General features: G+C 34.2%; 2 protein-coding genes across 3 annotated transcripts; both read right to left on the minus strand.

Moving 5' to 3' along the window:
- Positions 1-354: 354 nt before the first annotated feature.
- LOC110106770 lies at positions 355-893 on the minus strand. The gene has a single exon (XM_020836778.2). The coding sequence runs from the start codon at positions 839-841 to the stop codon at positions 467-469; it is 375 nt and encodes a 124-aa protein (XP_020692437.1). The 5' UTR covers positions 842-893; the 3' UTR covers positions 355-466.
- A 1,671-nt stretch (positions 894-2,564) lies between these two features.
- LOC110106769 (mechanosensitive ion channel protein 10-like) lies at positions 2,565-13,939 on the minus strand. Of its 2 annotated transcripts, XM_028699641.1 has the most exons (7): positions 13,710-13,939; positions 13,360-13,422; positions 12,062-13,272; positions 11,844-11,967; positions 9,678-9,971; positions 9,399-9,601; positions 2,565-2,965 (listed from the first exon to the last, which is right to left on the minus strand). In XM_028699641.1, exons 2-7 carry the CDS (start codon positions 13,399-13,401, stop codon positions 2,686-2,688), a joined length of 2,154 nt encoding a protein of 717 aa, XP_028555474.1. In that variant the 5' UTR covers positions 13,402-13,422; positions 13,710-13,939; the 3' UTR covers positions 2,565-2,685. The 2 variants fall into 2 exon arrangements, with proteins under 2 accessions (XP_028555474.1, XP_020692434.1); XM_020836775.2 differs by having other exon boundaries at positions 12,062-13,422; positions 13,710-13,938.
- Between the last annotated feature and the right edge of the window lie 3,515 nt (positions 13,940-17,454).

The following is a 17,454-nucleotide window of genomic DNA, read 5'->3' on the forward strand; positions in this document are numbered from 1 at the left end:
TTAAATAACAAATCTATTAATTTCACCACTTTAAAAATCTTACTGTTTTTTTGAAGTTATTTTTTAGTAAATTTTTTTTATACTAAAATGTTATTTTAAAAAGGAAAGCTATTCCAAATAAATCTTAAATTTTGTATAAGGGCATCAATTTCATCATATTATTTTAGAAATCATCATATCCTTTCTCATCCAGGTTGAGATAAGGTTTTCCATTAAACCCATCTAAGTCAGGGACCTGATTTTGTCTTAAATTCAGAAAATAATCTTCCAATTACATGATTCCATCAAGTGATTTAAAATTTTAAAACTAAACAGCCAAAAAAATCCAAACTTTCTCTCCAAATCAGCCAAAAAAAAAGAAAAAAACAGATTCATATATTATCAAAAGATCACAGAATTTCACAATTACTGCATAAATATAAGAGCAGCAGACATAAAAGAAGAGGAAATCAAATACATTTTCTCATCAAGTCCTCTTAACTGGATCAAAATTAGAAACACCAATAACTGCTCCAACAATAACACCAAGAACAACACCACCAGAAACAATACTGAGCAGAAAATTCTTCAGAGAAGGTGAAAGCCCCGGCTGAGCTGCTTCTGCTATTTCAGGAACCACCATTACTGCAACCAGAGCAGCTGCTGTCAGTCCAGTAATGGCTTTCTCCTTTGCTGAAGATGAAGATGCCTTCACAGTAAGCTGGAGACCGTTTGGCTTGGCTTTCTGGGAGTTGGCTGCTCTTACAGGTAGCTTCAGTGGGTTGCTCTGTTGCTTGTGTTGGATGAAAGCCGAAGGAGACAGGACTTTTGAGATAGTTATTGATGCTGTTGCAGAAGCCATTAGAGAAGTTCGATCAGATGAAGCTAAGCAGCAGTGCTGTGAAGAAGAGAAGGGCTATTGTTTATTAGAGGAATGTGTAAGAGGATAAGGTGTTGAGACTTGTGTGGGTTTGGATTTGCCACGCTGGAGAGTAATCCTGTGTGGAGGGCTTTGGCGATTCTTCAAGGATAAGGTTATCTCTTCTCGTGAAATATAAATGGTAGAAATATTGTGAAAATCATTTATTTTATTATTTATAGTTCATTATTAAAAAAATATTTATTAAATAAATATTTTGCACTATAAAATGCCATTTATTTACTTATCATAAAAATTAAAGGATTGCATTGTCATCATTTATGCCAATTAAATATGATTTTTTTTATTTCCCTTTTTATTTAATATCAGGAGGAATTAATGAATTATTAAATTTCATACTTTAAGAAAAATATATTATCTTAAGATTTGTATTGCCTAAAAATCACCCTTGTGGTTGTTTTATGTGATATAGAAGGTATTATTCATATTTATAAGTGCTGCATAGGGACCATAAAGTCAAGGAGGCTGTATAGTTCATGCCTTCATGGAGTATATTATAAGTGAGCTTAGGTTTTATTTGAGAAATTTTTTTTATTATTCTAGCACAAAAATTTTTAATTAATTTTTTATTTATTAAAACGTAATAAAAAAATTGTCTCAAATAAAATTTTAATCTAATCTGCGAAGCAACTAATATAGAATAACATCCGGATTCGCCTCTGTACAAATCCGGTCGCCGCCCGTAATCATTTTTCCTCATTGTCTAGACTTCAAACCAGGCTATTACTCCCAACCCCCTTTATTAAATTCATGATGTCATATGAATCTTTGAAAATCCTTAACTCGTCAACAAGAACTAGTAGAAAAACAGCCAAATCCTCCAAGTCTAATCACTCAATATGAGAATATAAGAATACAAATTTCCTCTCAAATTAATTTAGAATTAGAAGCTGGCTCCTGGAACATCGAATGCCACCCGTACGCTACCCGGCATAACCTAGGGCTAGGGCTGCAAGCGAACCAAACGTTTGACGAGCTACACGTTGTTCGGTTCGATTAAAGCTCGTTTGTGATCGTTTAATTAGCTAAACAAACAAACTTGAACAATATTTTAAATACTCGATTTTTAAATAAACAATCTTGAACACTAATGTGTTCGGCTCATTTATGTTCACGAACAACATCATTTGAAGTTCATGAACAAGCTCGATAAAAGATTGATTCGAGTTCGATTTTGAACTCGTGAATAAGCTAAATAAAAATAATTAATATTTGACTATAAAATTAATAAATATAAATAATGATTGTCTTTGTTACATAGACAATTGCTTTTATTATAAATGGGTTTGTTCATAGATATGTTCATGAACGTATTTGTTTGATAGTTAAAAAAAAATTTGTTAAATATGTTCGCAAATAAGCTCGATAAGCACTAAACGAACGAACATGAACTGAATATGAACCAAACATGAACACTCATTAATTTAAATGAACCAAACATGAACAAAAACAATAAAGCTCGAACAAACTTGAACAAGCTGATATTAAATGAACACAAACATGAACACTCACATACTCGGCTCGGCTCGGTTCGTTTGCAGCCCTACCTAGGGCAGCTAAAATTTATGTAATCCTCTCATTTCAGCGAATTTAAGCAAAACAAAACCATCAGAATTAAAAAGACATCTCAACAACAGATAAAATATGATTTCGAAAGTTACTTCTGCTCTAAAGAAATTCAATTTCCAGTAAAAAGTTTAAAACTGCAAGGTGGTGAAAGCAAAACCTGTTGAAAACTTTGAATTTCCTTCAAAAAGCGTCAAGATTCAAGCTTGACCATTGCAGGTTGACATAGGCAATGGGTTTGGCCCAATGTAGCTGAGATGCACCTCCTGAGGCAGGAGATTGTACCGAATGGAGAGCTCTTCAAAGATCTTCTTCAACTCGAGGACAAGATCAGTTCGTCGGTTGTTCTTCTCGCCCATATTCTGATAGTTCATGGTGTGTGTCACATAGAGGACCATGTTCATTTTACTGACATTTACAATGTCCTTCACCACAATGCTGTGGTTTTGCTGCCAGTGGTTTGGTTTGCCCTCAAGGTACCTGTGGGAACATCAACATAGGAAACAAGAAATCATTAGAAAGCAATGATTTGTTAACTCTAAAAAATAAAATAAAAAAAAGTTAATCCTTGTTGATTTCTTGACTCTTATATTTCCAAATGAGAAAAGGTCCATCCTATGCAAAACACAAGGACTGCTTTAATTACTAATTGATGCTATGTATTTATAAACTAAATATTATTTGCTTGCAAATTTTTCTTATTTACTTCATAGGTGTTTATGGCTGCCTTGTTCCACTGACTTGAGGCTTATATTCTCTATAAAAACTATCTTCGGCATCCGCATTGGAATGAGGATTTAACAAGTCTTTCACCTCTAAGCTCTTCTATAAGTTTTTCAACATAATATATAACAAGAATTTAGCAACCCGCGAGGGGGGAAACTATGAAGGGTTGGACCGGCTGGTCCAACAAAATCCGGCCCAGGAAGGAGGGGCGGAATCCAGGGAGGGTATTTCGATTGATTTGGTGGTGTCCAACTAGGAATTAATTCATTATATTAAGAGATGATCAACGAGGAAAGGATTTCCTAATTGAATTTCAAATAGATTAGGAAAATATATTAGAAATGAGGGGCTGATTTAGGAGGGGAGGAAGAGAGATTATTTAAGGCTAAGTTTAGGGTATTTGTTTTTATGCAGATTTTTATTTTGTGTTTGTTGTAGCTTTTAGGGCTTCCTAGTGGCACATAGGTTATTTGGGAGAGCCGATCTACCTATCAAATTGTAGATCACATGCATCTTGCTTTCAAATTGAAGTTATAATCCAAAATCAGTCATTATTATTAATATTTTTACAATTTTTTTCATTATTTGTTCGTTGTTTTTTGTCTCCAAGGCATATCAAAATGATATCAAAGCAATGCCCTGCACCGAAATCTGAGTTATCCTTGCTGATTTTTGCTGCATATCTCCTCCCAACTGCTAATTTTTTGCTGTTTCAAGATCTTAATTGATGTTTTCTTTGCAGTTTGGAACCTAGATCCGTAAATGACAGCAATGAAAGTGAATGCATTGGAAGGCAAGACAAAGCAATTCAAAATGGCGTAGAGGTGAAGTTCTCCACAATGGAAGAAATGTTTTCATTTATAGAAAACCATATAGAGAAACAAATTGGAGGGGTGGAGGAGATGTTAAGAAGGCTCTTCAAGATGAAATAAATACTCCACCGGTAGTTCCAATTGCTAACCCTAATCCAGAATAGATCGGGACTCCTTTGACCACAACTAAGGGAAAAGGAGTCGAACAGGAAGAGTTTGACGAGGAGAATTTTTTTTTTCTTTTTACCAATAACCACCTCCTAGGGCTCCGGTAAGGGGTAAAATAGGATCTTCAGAATGGGGGACATCAAGAAGAGAGTTTTGTGGAGGAGGTGGTGGGGTGACCAACCACTATGGGGGATGGACGGAAGAAAGGTGAGATTTTCACACTCGATACATGGGGGGAAACAATAGTTGGAGAGAAAATTAGAGTGGAGATGCTAGGGTGATGAAGCTAAAAATGCCAATTTTTTAAGGGGAATGTGATCAAAGATTGGTGTATCAGGTGGAGCGTTACTTTGCTATGAATGGGTTTACAGATGGGGAAGAGCTCATAGTGGCAGAGCTTATGATTGAAGGGCAAATCTTTAGCTTGGTTTCAATGGAGGAAGATGAGGTACCCGCTCCATTCATGAGGAGAGTTTTTGTTACCAAGAGCCACCTCCTAGGGCTCCAGTAAGGGGTTGGAATATGATCTTCAGAATGGGGAATAGTATGAAGAGAGTTTTGTGGCAGAGGTGGTGGGGTTACCGACCACTATGGGGGACGAATGGAAGAAAGATGGGATTCCCACACTTGATACACGAGGGGAAACAATAGTGGGAGAAGAAATTAGGGTGGAGATGCTAGGGTGATGAAGCTAAAAATGCCATTTTTTAAGGGGAGGCTGCTCAATGATGGGTGTATTAGGTGGAGCGTTACTTTGTTATCAATGGACATACAGAGGAGTAAAAGTTCATGGCGACAGAGCTATGATTTGAGGGCAAAGCCTTAGCTTGGTTTCAGTGGAGGGAGGCGAGGTACCCGCTCCATTCATGAGGATAATTTAAAGAGGGAATGTTAGAACATTTTCGAGCCATCGGGGAAGGAGACATCCACGAGCAATTTTATGCCTTGACCCAGGAGGGTACTGGGGACAGTCATGAAGTACTGATTTTTTTTTTTTTTTTTTGAGCTACTATCGAGTAGGCTGAGGGGAATTTCTGAGAAAGGTTTGGAGAGGAATTTCATGAAGGACCTGAAAGAATACATAAGAGCAGAACTCAGGGTGTTGAAGCCAACTAGCCAAGGGGGCTGAGAGAGACAATAGAACTTGCACAATGGGTGGAAGAGAAACATAAGAAGGAAAATGTACGCATAAGCAACTACATGGGAGGCACTTATAGGAATACCTCCCCGGCCTTGGCACCGAGAACCCAAACGGTGCCTTTTTAGATAGAAGCGCCAGAGGAAAAGAGTGGTGAAATTTGTCCTGAAAGCCATTTCAAGCGCCTCATAGAGGGGGAGAAACATGATAGGAGGGCAAAAGGGTTATGTTACATATGCGACGAGAAATTTACACTATGACATAGATGCAAAAATCGTACCTTGCAGGTTCTCTTGGTGTGCGATGAGGAGGTGGTGGGCAAGGCAGAGGCAAAGAGAAATTTAAGCGAGATTTATGGGATTTTCAACCAGGATTTGAGCAGAAGATTTGACGGATTTTGGGCTCTCATGTGGAGGTCAACACTCAACCTATGTATAGATGCATTTACTTTACATTTATTCAAACAACTTCAAATATTTCTTTTACATTGTATTCATTTACACTGCATTCATTTTACACTACATTTTTTATCCAACCAAATAGTCCAAGCCTATTTTTTAATTCTAAAGAGAACGGTTAGGAATTGTTTTAAATGCATGGATAGTGCAACATTTTTCAAATATAATGTAAATTTAAAAACTTATTTAAGAAATTTGAAAGTTAATTTTTTATTATTTGAAATATATATATATATTAAGGTGGTACTTTATACAAGAACAACTTAGATCAGTTTGAATTAAATTTTTTAAATATGAGGTTTATTTAATGATAACTTATATCAATTATTTGGATATTATTCTCATTTGCTCAATAGTTGTAACCAATTAATTATTAAATATAGATTTATGTTAAACAAGTATTTAAAATATGATTTCAATTATTGGAATAAAAAATAAATTTTAATTAAATTAAATTTCTAAGTTACTAAAATCATTGAAATGATATGTGAAGTATTAAAATAAATCGATAAATATTAATTATTATATAGTTTAATCCTATTAAATAATGAGATCCTGAGTCGTTATAAGTATTAAAACAAAAGAGGTGATTTTAAGGAGTAAATAACAGGACATAACTTGTGAATTTGAGGTAAGCATTCAGATATTTAATTTCTAGTAATAATATTGATTCTTTTAAACCTGATGCATCAATTATTATTGATACTTATTCAACTTATTATTATTACGAATTCATTTATGATTTATGTTTCTTATAAATGATTGATCATATTGAAATAGAATATATGGATTTCTAAACATGCTTCAATCATTTATGATAAGTCATAGAATGCTCATTTTACAAAAAAATGGAATTATATGAAAATAAAAATGAAATGATTTATATGGAAATGCTTGCATATGCATGTTGAAATACACCTCCCCAATGTTTAAAATTGCGTAATCGGGTATTGAGCTGTTTTCATTCGTGAGGCGAGGCGTAAACCTCAAAATCAAAAAATTGCGTAAACATAAAATGATAATTTTCTATATACCAATGAGTAAATAATATATAAAACATAAAAATGCACAATATATGAAGTGAAATCAAAATATCTCAATAATAAGACAAAATGAATACAACAATATACCGGTCTGCCGGGGGTCCAAGGGGGCGCTGTCCCCTATAAATTTTTATTGCAAGAATAATTTTGAAGTTCAACTTGTTTTTAAAGTTCGTAAGTTGTTTGTATGAAAAGATACTGAGTGGTACCAAGCATGTACCGAGCGGTACCGACCATGTACCGAGTGGTACCGACCATGTACCTAGCGGTACCGAGCATGTACTAGCATACCTAGCGGTACCGAGTATGTACATTAGCTTTATTTTTTTTTAGAGGCGGAAGCCTCTCAACCGTGAGGCGAGGCGTGCTCGCCTTAGTAAACTTGAGGTGTACGCCTCATATCCTGAACTAATTGCGTTGGCTTTAAGGCTTAAAGGGGCGAAATTGCACTGAGGCGCGCCTCTTATTGCGCAATTTTAAACCACCTCCCTATGGTACTACTGGTTGGGACCTAGGAATGCAATGTAACCACATGCTTAAATTGTTAAAGGTATTAGAAAATAGAATGAAAATAGAATTACCGTTAATGATACAATTTAGATGGTGGCTCTTAGAAAAGGATGTACAAAATAATTATGATGACTTATTTTAACAAGCATACATATTGATTTTCAAATTTTTATTGTGATACTATAATTTAGAAATATGATTATCCATTGAGTAGCAACAACTCATCCTTATTATGACTAATGTCTTCAAGTTAAGTCATTAAATCTACAATAGAGAGTAATTTACTTCCAATGGTATTTTTAAATGAATTATGTGGATTTAGTGGCTCTTTCAATATATCAGAAGTAGTTTGCAGTTATTTAATATGTGGATTTGTTCTCACTAGACATTTGCAAGAGGATGTACCTTGGTGTATACTTTTTGCTGGTGATATTCTTTATACGTGAAAAGGTTGGAGTAGCTCCAGTGGAAGATAAGATTAGAGAGAGTCGCCTTAGATGGTTTGGTCACATTAAACGGAGGCCTTCCGATGACCCGGTTAGGAAAGTTGAGGTATTAGATTTAACTTATGCTAAGAAAGGTAGAGGTAGACCTAAAAAGACTTGGTTAGAAAATATTAGAAATGATCTTTCTTTATTAGATTTAAATGAGAATTTGACTTCTAACCAGACACAATGGCGAAAAAGGAATCATGTAGCCGACCCCACATAGTGGGACAAAGGCTTGATGTTGTTGTTGTTGTAGTGAATAAAATTTAAATATCCATCCAACCAACTCGATATTCTGAGCCTCCAAGCCAAGTCATGACACTTGCAATTTTGATTCAACATAGGATTCTAAAACTTATTATTTATCATGTTTTTTAAACCTCGGGTAATTAATTATTGGAACACAAATTGAGGCAATAAAAACTTGGATTTGGTCATCCTAGTTGTCATTTTTTCATGAAATCGTTGATTTCTCATTGACACCAAGTCTCTAACATTCATCATATTACTAGAAAAGTCATTAGAAGCTAACTTATATCTCTTGATGAATCACAGCCTATATGAGTGGTCAAGTCATCAACGAAATAGACAACTCAGCCAAATCCATGGATGATGAAGCTTTATTTCATAAACAATTGTCATGGTATAGATCGTTTTATGATCTCTTTAAACTACATCAAATATTGTTTATACAATATTAGAGCACTGAGATGAATTACGAAAATTACCTTAAGCTAAAGCTAAAATGAAAACAAATCATTTCTCAACTTGTCTCATCTTAGAGTAGCTTATCTTTTTCAACAACTAAAAAAGGCTTAGCTTAAGACTTAATAATCCATCAGGCTTAGTTTTCATGGCATTGCTTAATGTAAGCCTCAACCAAACAAGCCTTAATTTTATCTACTCATCTAGTAAGTCAATTTTCTACCATTCATTGTAAATATCCAAACCACCAAAGTTTAATTTCAAATACCTCATCACTCCAACTATTCTTCAAATATATTCATTAATTGATTTACCCTCTAGTTTTGCCATAAATTCATCTTAACAATCTTACTTTTCATCTTCCTCAATTTAAGTAATAACAATTTTTACTACAACACTCATCCATATAGCATAACCGATCTACTTAACATATTTATAAAATTTATCTTAAAATATCTAACTAAATATATTTTCTACTATCAAACATCTGCATAAGACATCCAACTAATCTTTAACTAACGTAATCATATTTTAATTCGTCCTAGTTAATTCTTTTCATGATTCAATTTTTAATACTTCTTCAATTACTCTATTGTCAATCATTCATAGAAAAGAGCCAGCAGCTTCTAAATTAAGTCATTATTAAAATATTTCAATTTATGAAAGGAAAATGCAGAAAAAAAAAAAGATAAGGGAGGGAGTGGGATTTTTTAAGAAAAGGAAACGAAGAGAGAGAAGAGAGAAGTTGAAATCATAGAAGCAATAACTTATAACTACTTTTGTCGCAAGATAGCCCTTATTCCATGACATGAGCATAATTTAAGTATGTCCATGATAATTTACAAGAATAACATAATTCACTTACGTTTTAATCCTAGCCTTCAGATCAGCTATTCTCTCCATTGAAGTTGACATATCAACAGAAAATTCCACAGAATCACCCATGTTAGGGCTTCGATAGAAGTTTCTTATTGGTTTGGTGGCCAAGACTGAATTTGGATAGTAAATTTTTGTGTTGTCAGATTGAAGAAAAACAGTACTCAAAATGTTCATCTCTTCCACAATCATCTGAAAGCATTAACTACTAAATCAGTATTAATCAAACAAATGGCAGAAAAACAAATAATCGAACTCAAATAATTACCTGAACACCATCGATCACACATCGGTCACCAACATCAAAAGGATGCATCACAAAAACAAATATGATTGCTTCAAAAGCAGTCTTGCAGCTATTTGTAAATATGAAGCCAACTAGTAGAAGCTGAGATGATATCAAAACTAGCACTTTTGTTGTGGCAAAACCCATTATAAGCACTGTGATGATTATGATAAGAACAATAACAATAGCAGACAAAAGCTTGTGCAGTTGATTGACAGCTGTTTTCGTGTCGTTCAGTGAATGTGCGAGTGACTTGCGATCAAGATAGGCTTTCACCTTTAAACAAGAAAGTGTTAGGATTGAAAATGCATAAATAAACAAATATCAGAGGGAAAGGAATAAGGATTTCTTCTTTGACTCATTTCTACCAATCAATACTATCAGCTATGAGACATCATGGAAATGAGATTAGTTCCAGCACTGTTCCGGCAATCCTTGCACCTTTTCAATGGAGTTCAAGTAATAGAACTGTAATCGCAGATGTAAGCTTGCATTGTGTCGAACATTTCCATTCTGATTCACGAACTGTTCAGCTGGAGTTTAATTTTGCTTTCAATTTTTTTTTCTTGCAGTGTTCTTACCTTGTGATAGAAAAGTCCCCCTCAAACTTAAGGGAAATTTCTATAAGATGGTGGTGATACTTGCAATGCTTTATGGTGCCGAATGTTGGCCATTAAAAGAGAAACATAATACTAAGTTAAGTGTTGCAGAGATGAGGATGCTCAGGCGGATGAGTGGCTTTATCCTTAGAGATAGGATACCATATGAGCATATACATGAAAAGGTTGGAGTAGCGCCAGTAGAAGATAAGATTAGAGAGAGTCGCCTTAGATGGTTTGGTCATATAAAACGGCGGCCTTCCAATGAACCGGTTAGGAAATTAGAGGTTTTATATTTGACTTATATTAAGAAAGGTAGAGTTAGAACTAAAAAGGCTTGGTTAGAAAATGTTAGAAATGATCTTTCTTTATTAGATTTAAACGAGAATTTGACTTTTAACAGGACACAATGGAGAAAAAGGATTCATGTAGCCGACCCCACATAGTGGAACAAAGGCTTGATGTTGTTGTTGTTGTTGTTGTTGTTGTTGTGTTCTTACCTTAGGATCAATAAAACATATGACTCATTGTGACCATATCTTACAAAGCATAAGATACCATCCAACTCACAAGTCTTTGCAGCAGGTTCCAGAAATTAGAATAGATTCCACAGCCCTGTTTTCCATAATTTGAAGATCCGAGTTGCTGAACCTGTAACTATTTTTTTTTTACTTCATGGAGCATGTTTTGCCTTTGTTTTAGTGTTTTTTGTCATGGCATGGAGCATGCTTTCCTTCTATGAATATAGAAATACATAACTTATAGAGGATTGTTGGCTATTGAATAAAATATTTTCTCTTTAGATATTTCTTTACTTTTTTTATTTCCAATATGCATGACCTTATTCGAATGCGAGGAATGTTATTCGGTTCAAGTCATCTTCTTATTAGGATGTTTAGTGATCAATAGAAAGTAAGACTCTTTACTAAACGATGGAATTTGTTGGACATACTTTGGAACCAGAAAAGCGCATATCAATTGATTAATATCGTATTGTTTCTCTAGCAAAGCGATAGAGTAATAAAAGACAACTTCAGAATGTTCTTGTTTCCATCTGCCTTGAACAATAGGCATGACTGGCATGGCCATTAGTTACAAGTTATTAGCATCCAAGTATGGAAAGGCGTCTAGGTTGTCCAATTGAAATTAAAATCCAAAAGTGGCAAAAATGATAATCACTGAGGGAAAATATTTAAGAAATATGAATTCAGCTAAGATGGAGATAGCATGAGAAACTGGAAAAGCCAAATTCCTGTTACTCCTATGTCCCTGAGCAATGTAAATATAACCAAGAGGACCATTAAAGCGAAATCTAAGTTGAAAGATAAAGGTCTAGGAAGCATTCAGTGTTCATTATGTTTGATTTCATATCCATAAAAAAAACAAACGACTCCCCATGCCAGAAAAAAGTAATTTCCTTATGTAATTCCCCTTGGAAATCTTACCAATATCAGTCGCCAGTTGTAAGAGCCATTCATTGCACGATCAGTAAAACCATATAAAGTAAAGTACTGCTGCCCATCGCTATTCAATAAGGTTTTTAACTTACCACCCAGTTCCTCAATGCAGATTTCTTGATCTTCCCAGTCTCCGAAGCTCCTTCAAAAAGTGGGAGCATATATATGATCTCCTCCTTGCTTAAAAACCTCATAAGATCCTCCACTTCAATGTATCTAGTAAAAATGACCATAATTATTATTAAAAGATAAATTCGATGAATGAATCAAGAAAAAACTGATACTGTATCCTAAGCGGCCATTTTCTCACTTGTAACCAGGTTTTGCAACTAACTTAAAAATCTGGTAAGCTGCCGCCCTTGCTTCTCCCTCATTAGTTATCTCCTTATCTTTTTGCTCGCCCCTATCCTCATCAAAGCTCTCATCAATCGTATTTGAAATTGTTGAGAGCCCAGAGCTTCTAATAACGTTTACAAGACCTCGCATGGTCCAAGCTGAGACTTTCTCCTGGCTGATGCGGTGAAGCTTTGCAATGTCAATGGCCTCTAGCTCCTCTCCTTTTCCTTTTCCTTTGTTTTTCACACTACTCCTAAAGCTGAACTCAGATGAACTCTTAGAAGGACCAATTTTTTCTGCCATTTCCATCACTGGAGGTCTTGAAAGAGTATGCAGCAAATACTGGTGATAGAGAGTCTCCTGAATCCGATCAAAGAATCTGTTCATGTGGAATGATGAAGCTAATATTTTTACCAAAACGGTTTTTACCAACCAAATAACAGAACCTATCAAGAGTGAAGCCAATGCTCTGGACACGTAATTAAGAGCTTTTGCAGTTTTTGGAGATCTTGGAACATCGTTGTCATTGAAAATGAGTGACCAAGAGAGTAGAACCAACCCCAACCATACACAGACCCTAACACTTTTCTGAAGTCCATAGACAAAGTAGAGAACTTTCTTTCTAAAAAGGAAATTTATTTCAATCAAGAATACGAGGACACTGATAACCCAGCGGGTCATAAGTTGCCCACTGAAAATGACCATCGCCATAAGGCACCACTTCCAAATCTCCAAGCCCCAAATCACATGTCCTTGCAACCTTTGAACCAGCAAGCTTGTAATCAAGCAAGCTGTAGCCATAATTAACATCAGCCACTCAATCAGAAGCCAAATTTTCCATTTTTTTCTCCGCTTTCCAGTTCCCAGGAGCAACTCCTTCTTGTACACTTCATCCTCCTCTTCCTCTTCTTCTTCATCAACGTTGGAATGAGGAGTCTTGGGAGTTCCTGAAGTTTTTTTGTTTGGCGATCCATTATATGGTGAGCTTGAAGGCAAGTCATGGGCCAATGCATGGGGGCTGCCACTATAATTCACAGGCTCTTCAAATCTTGACTTGGGTTTACTGATCGAACGCCTGCGGATGAGCACCTCATGCTGTGGAGGCCTAGGGGGCTTCTTCGGGCTCATTCCAGCAGAATTTGAGATCTCTGGGCTGGGTGTCCAGGGTTTGACACTATGCGGTTCCTGCAAAGACTCCAACTTTGTATCATTGGCAGGGTGATTTGAAGAATTTTCTGCAGCTGTTGACTCTACCGGGATCACTATAACTACCTCCTCTGACTTCTTCGCTGTTAATTCTTTATGGGAGTCCATGGAATCTCCAACTCGGCAAAACTAAAAAACATCGCAAATTTAATCTAGTGTTAGTGATGTTTGAAATACAAGAGCCAAAGCAAATGCCCGTGTTGAGAAACCTAGTTCATAAGATCTAAAGACATAAAAAAAGACCAGCGCTTGCTGCTTGAAAACCTAGCTTCCCAAAAAAAATTTCAAGAAAGAACTATGCAATGGTCAATTCAAAACCTCTATCCCCCTCCATAAATCACAAATTAAGGTAACGTAAAACAATCTACACTTCAAGAAATAGCTTCTTATGGTTAGAGCTGATCCAAGGAGAATACCTGACTTGCTCAAGTTCAAGCTAGACAGAGAGAAAGGCGCGGCGACTCCGACACCCTTTCAAACTGGCAAGAGAGATTAGCTCAAGCAATACTGACATTGAACAAAGCTTCTTCACCTTCGAATCTTCTTGTGAACTACAGGAGCAGGTTTTCTTCACCATCAGCTCCCAAACCCATCAGTCACCCAGTTTTCCTTCTCCTGTATGTCCTTTTTTTTTAATAGGAGATTTGTTACCCGGGAAAATAAGAAAAATAGCCGTTTAAGCACCAAAATTTTTAAAACACCCTGAATTAATATAAAAGATGGAGCTGCCCTATAACAGGTCGACACGTGCCAAATCTCAGTTTAAAGTAGCAAAAGCGTGTTCGCTGTTCGTGGAAACCAGAAAAATAAAGGCAGTGGAGCAACTTGATTTCGCACGTGTAGCATCGGGTACATCTAACCGTCCGTTTGGCAACGCCTGCAAGAGTTGTATGCGTCTACCTTCACCTAACACGAATTTAAATTGGTTTATTTTTGAAAAAGTTGTGTCATTAAAAAGTAATTAAGCAAAAGAATATAATTAGGAAAATTTTAAGGAAGGATTTAAACGTTAAAAATGTTTTTCATTTTTAAAAAATGGCAATGGCATTTCAAAATTTAGAAAAAAAATTAAAATCTTTTTGCTAATGTTTTCTCTTTTTTTTTGTTTTCTCTTTATTTATTGTTACTGATATTTAAGATAATAACTTTTTTTATGTTATATCATGTTAATTTTCATTTTTTAATTTTAATTAAATTTAGTTTATTTTATTAATTTAATTTACTAATCTTTATTTTATAATGTAAATTATGTTAATGTCAATTCACCTTGTTTGTTAACTTTATTTGTTAATGTTAGTTTTCTAATTTTATTATAAATTGATAAAGTTTTTTATATATTTATAATTTAATTTATTTATACATCTTTAATCAGGGGCGGATCCAACTTCTTTTTTCATGGTGAGCAAAATTTTAATTAATTTGATGACAATAATAATAATAATAATAATAATAATAATAATAAAAAAATAATAGTAATAATAACAGCATCAAATAATAATAATAATAATATAACTTTTTTAAAAAATTTAATCGACATAATGCTATCAAATTTATAAGAGAAAATTTTTATCATTTATTCACAAAGAGAAAATGTTCGGGACTTCGGATGGATAGGCAAATAATGCGAGATGGGTCATATCAGGACAAAAATTTATTTTCGAGGGGAGGGTGGAGAAGAATTCTAAAATTACCTCTCTTATATTTTATTTTTTTTAGGATGCATATTTGCCCACCTTCACATGAGTGGAGATCCACCCATATCTTTAATAATTTAATAATTTGTATAAATTTTATTTTAGTTATCTATTTATGAAAAAATAATAATAATTTTAAATTTTAAAAAAATATAGTTGTTTGTTGTATATTTACAATATTGACTATCTTGTTTTATTACACATTACATTTTTCAATGATGACAAGCTATGATTATAAGAAAGTTGTTGAATGATCATCAAATCCTTTGTTAGTGATAATAATTTTTCATCATAAGATAGTTGGTGAGACTGACATCACTCTTATTTATTTATTTATTTAAGTGAGACTAACATCACTCAGGCTTTGTTTGGGACGGCTTTTTTACTACTTTCTAAAATGGAGTTTTAGTAGAAATTTTTTTTATTTTTTATTAAAATTCCGTTTTAAAAGCAATAAAAAAGCCGTCCCAAACGAAGCCTCAATCTTGAAACCAGCCTTTTTAGGGTTGGCAAACTTATTAAAAAAATAAATATGTATAGGCTATAATTCAAAGCAAATTTTTACATTTTATTATGATCTATAAATTTAACAATGATTACAAGCTTTTATTACAATTTTTTTTTTTACAATATTATATTATAACTTTCCTAAAAATCAAGTCAAATATTTATTTGTTAATATATATGGTACTATGAAGTTATTGTGCTAACCATCCCCAATTTTACCACTTAATTAATATTTGACAATCTTTATTGTAGAAATTACTCGATTCATTATACTAATAATAACAACTAGTAAAATTATGCTAGTATAATAAGCTTATAAACTAAGGGTTATACGCTAATCTTAATTGTTTACCTTAATAATTTATCATACAAAATTATCAATGTTGTTCAAGTATGAGCACTCATCAATGATGCACATATCAATTAATTATTAAGATCTTGAAGTTACATATTTAATTATGATATAAAGTAAGTTATAACGATGTATATTATTTATTCACATCTTTGCATTGATCGTTAATGAGATTGAATGCGTATTTCATATTTAGAACATCAATTTTAAAAACATTGCAAAAACTTGAGGCTTTATCTAATAATGATCATTTACTACCTTCTCTCTGACAATTTCAAACACTTCAAATATATAAGCATATATTTTCATGGAACTAATTAAAGTATAAAAATGTGAACTCCAATGAGTGTCATCAATTTATTTCCAATTAACCTTTTAATTGAAGCCTCTACTGTCAATTAACTCTTGAATAGATTCGAGAGTATCACTCTACTTACAAGAAGCTCCAATTGTGAATGCGTTCAAAAATCTTGACATGAACTCAATAATATGTTTCACCTACTAATGAATTGCTAATAAATAAATTCATGAATTAAAAATTCCTTCTCTTTAAATTTCCTAGGTTTAGCTCAACTGACCAAACTTTTAATAAAATTTTAGTGTGCCACCAACAACATTTTATTTAACATAAACTAGATGATGTGTTATTGTCAAACCATCGGGTCGTTGATCACTATTGGCTCTTTCATGAACATCGTCAAATTATCGCACGGCTGTCGATCGTCATCTGACTATCGCCTAATCATTGTCGGATCACAACCCGTTCACCTGACTTCTGCCCAATCATCGTCAAATCACCGCTTTGGCCAGTGATAATCGTCAGACTTCCGCTTGGCCGCTAATCGTTGTCGGACTCCCGCCTGACCATCGTCCGACTACCACCGACCTGGCCTATGATCACTGCCCGTCTACCGAATTTCCACCCGGACGTCGTCGGACTTTAGCTCTACCATCATTGGATCACTGTCCTTTTGCTGAACATCCACCAGGACGTCGTCGAATTTTCGCTCGATCATTGATCGTCAGATTATTGCCCTTCTGCCAAACTTCCACCCAGACGTCGTCAGACTTCGCTCGACCATCGTTGGACCACTGCATGTATGTCGAACTTCTACCCGGACGACGTCAAACTTTCACCCGATTGTTGTCGGACCTTCAAACAACTTTCAAAACTATTGTAATCCCACCTCCTCTAAGTTAAGGGACATATCAACATTTGTAATTCATTCAAATGTAGTAGAATCTTTTCATATAAACGAGGCCCCTTAGTTTTTACCTCTTTGAGTTTTCCACGTAAAAATACATATGATGTTTTATTGTTCTTTCACTCATAAATCACTTATTTGTGTGCTCGATATCTGCGTATCATTAAAACGAAAAATTTATTCATTATACCATTTTGAATATTCTAGTTCCACAATAAACTTCATTTTCTTAATAATTTTTACGCCTCATATCTTAATGAACTATTTTTTATTCAGTAAAAAAATAGTTGTATGAAAATATATGAATTATAATATTAATTGATTTATTTAAAAATAATTTGAAACATCGAAGCAAAAATGAAGTTGATTTGTTGCCCAAGAGAAATTGGGTTAAAATCTTGCC

Source organism: Dendrobium catenatum, unplaced genomic scaffold (assembly GCF_001605985.2).
Source record: "Dendrobium catenatum unplaced genomic scaffold, ASM160598v2 fragScaff_scaffold_1348, whole genome shotgun sequence".
NCBI lineage: Eukaryota > Viridiplantae > Streptophyta > Magnoliopsida > Asparagales > Orchidaceae > Dendrobium > Dendrobium catenatum.

Coding starts and splice junctions, on each gene's coding strand:
- LOC110106769 (XM_020836775.2), bottom strand. CDS start 13,401: ATGGACTCCCATAAAGAATTAACAGCGAAGAAGTCAGAGGAGGTAGTT. Junction 11,968..12,061: donor GTTGCAAAACCTGGTTACAA/GTGAGAAAATGG, acceptor CATTTTTACTAG/ATACATTGAAGTGGAGGATC. Junction 2,966..9,398: donor CTGAAGGCTAGGATTAAAAC/GTAAGTGAATTA, acceptor ATGTTCCCACAG/GTACCTTGAGGGCAAACCAA.
- LOC110106770 (XM_020836778.2), bottom strand. CDS start 841: ATGGCTTCTGCAACAGCATCAATAACTATCTCAAAAGTCCTGTCTCCT.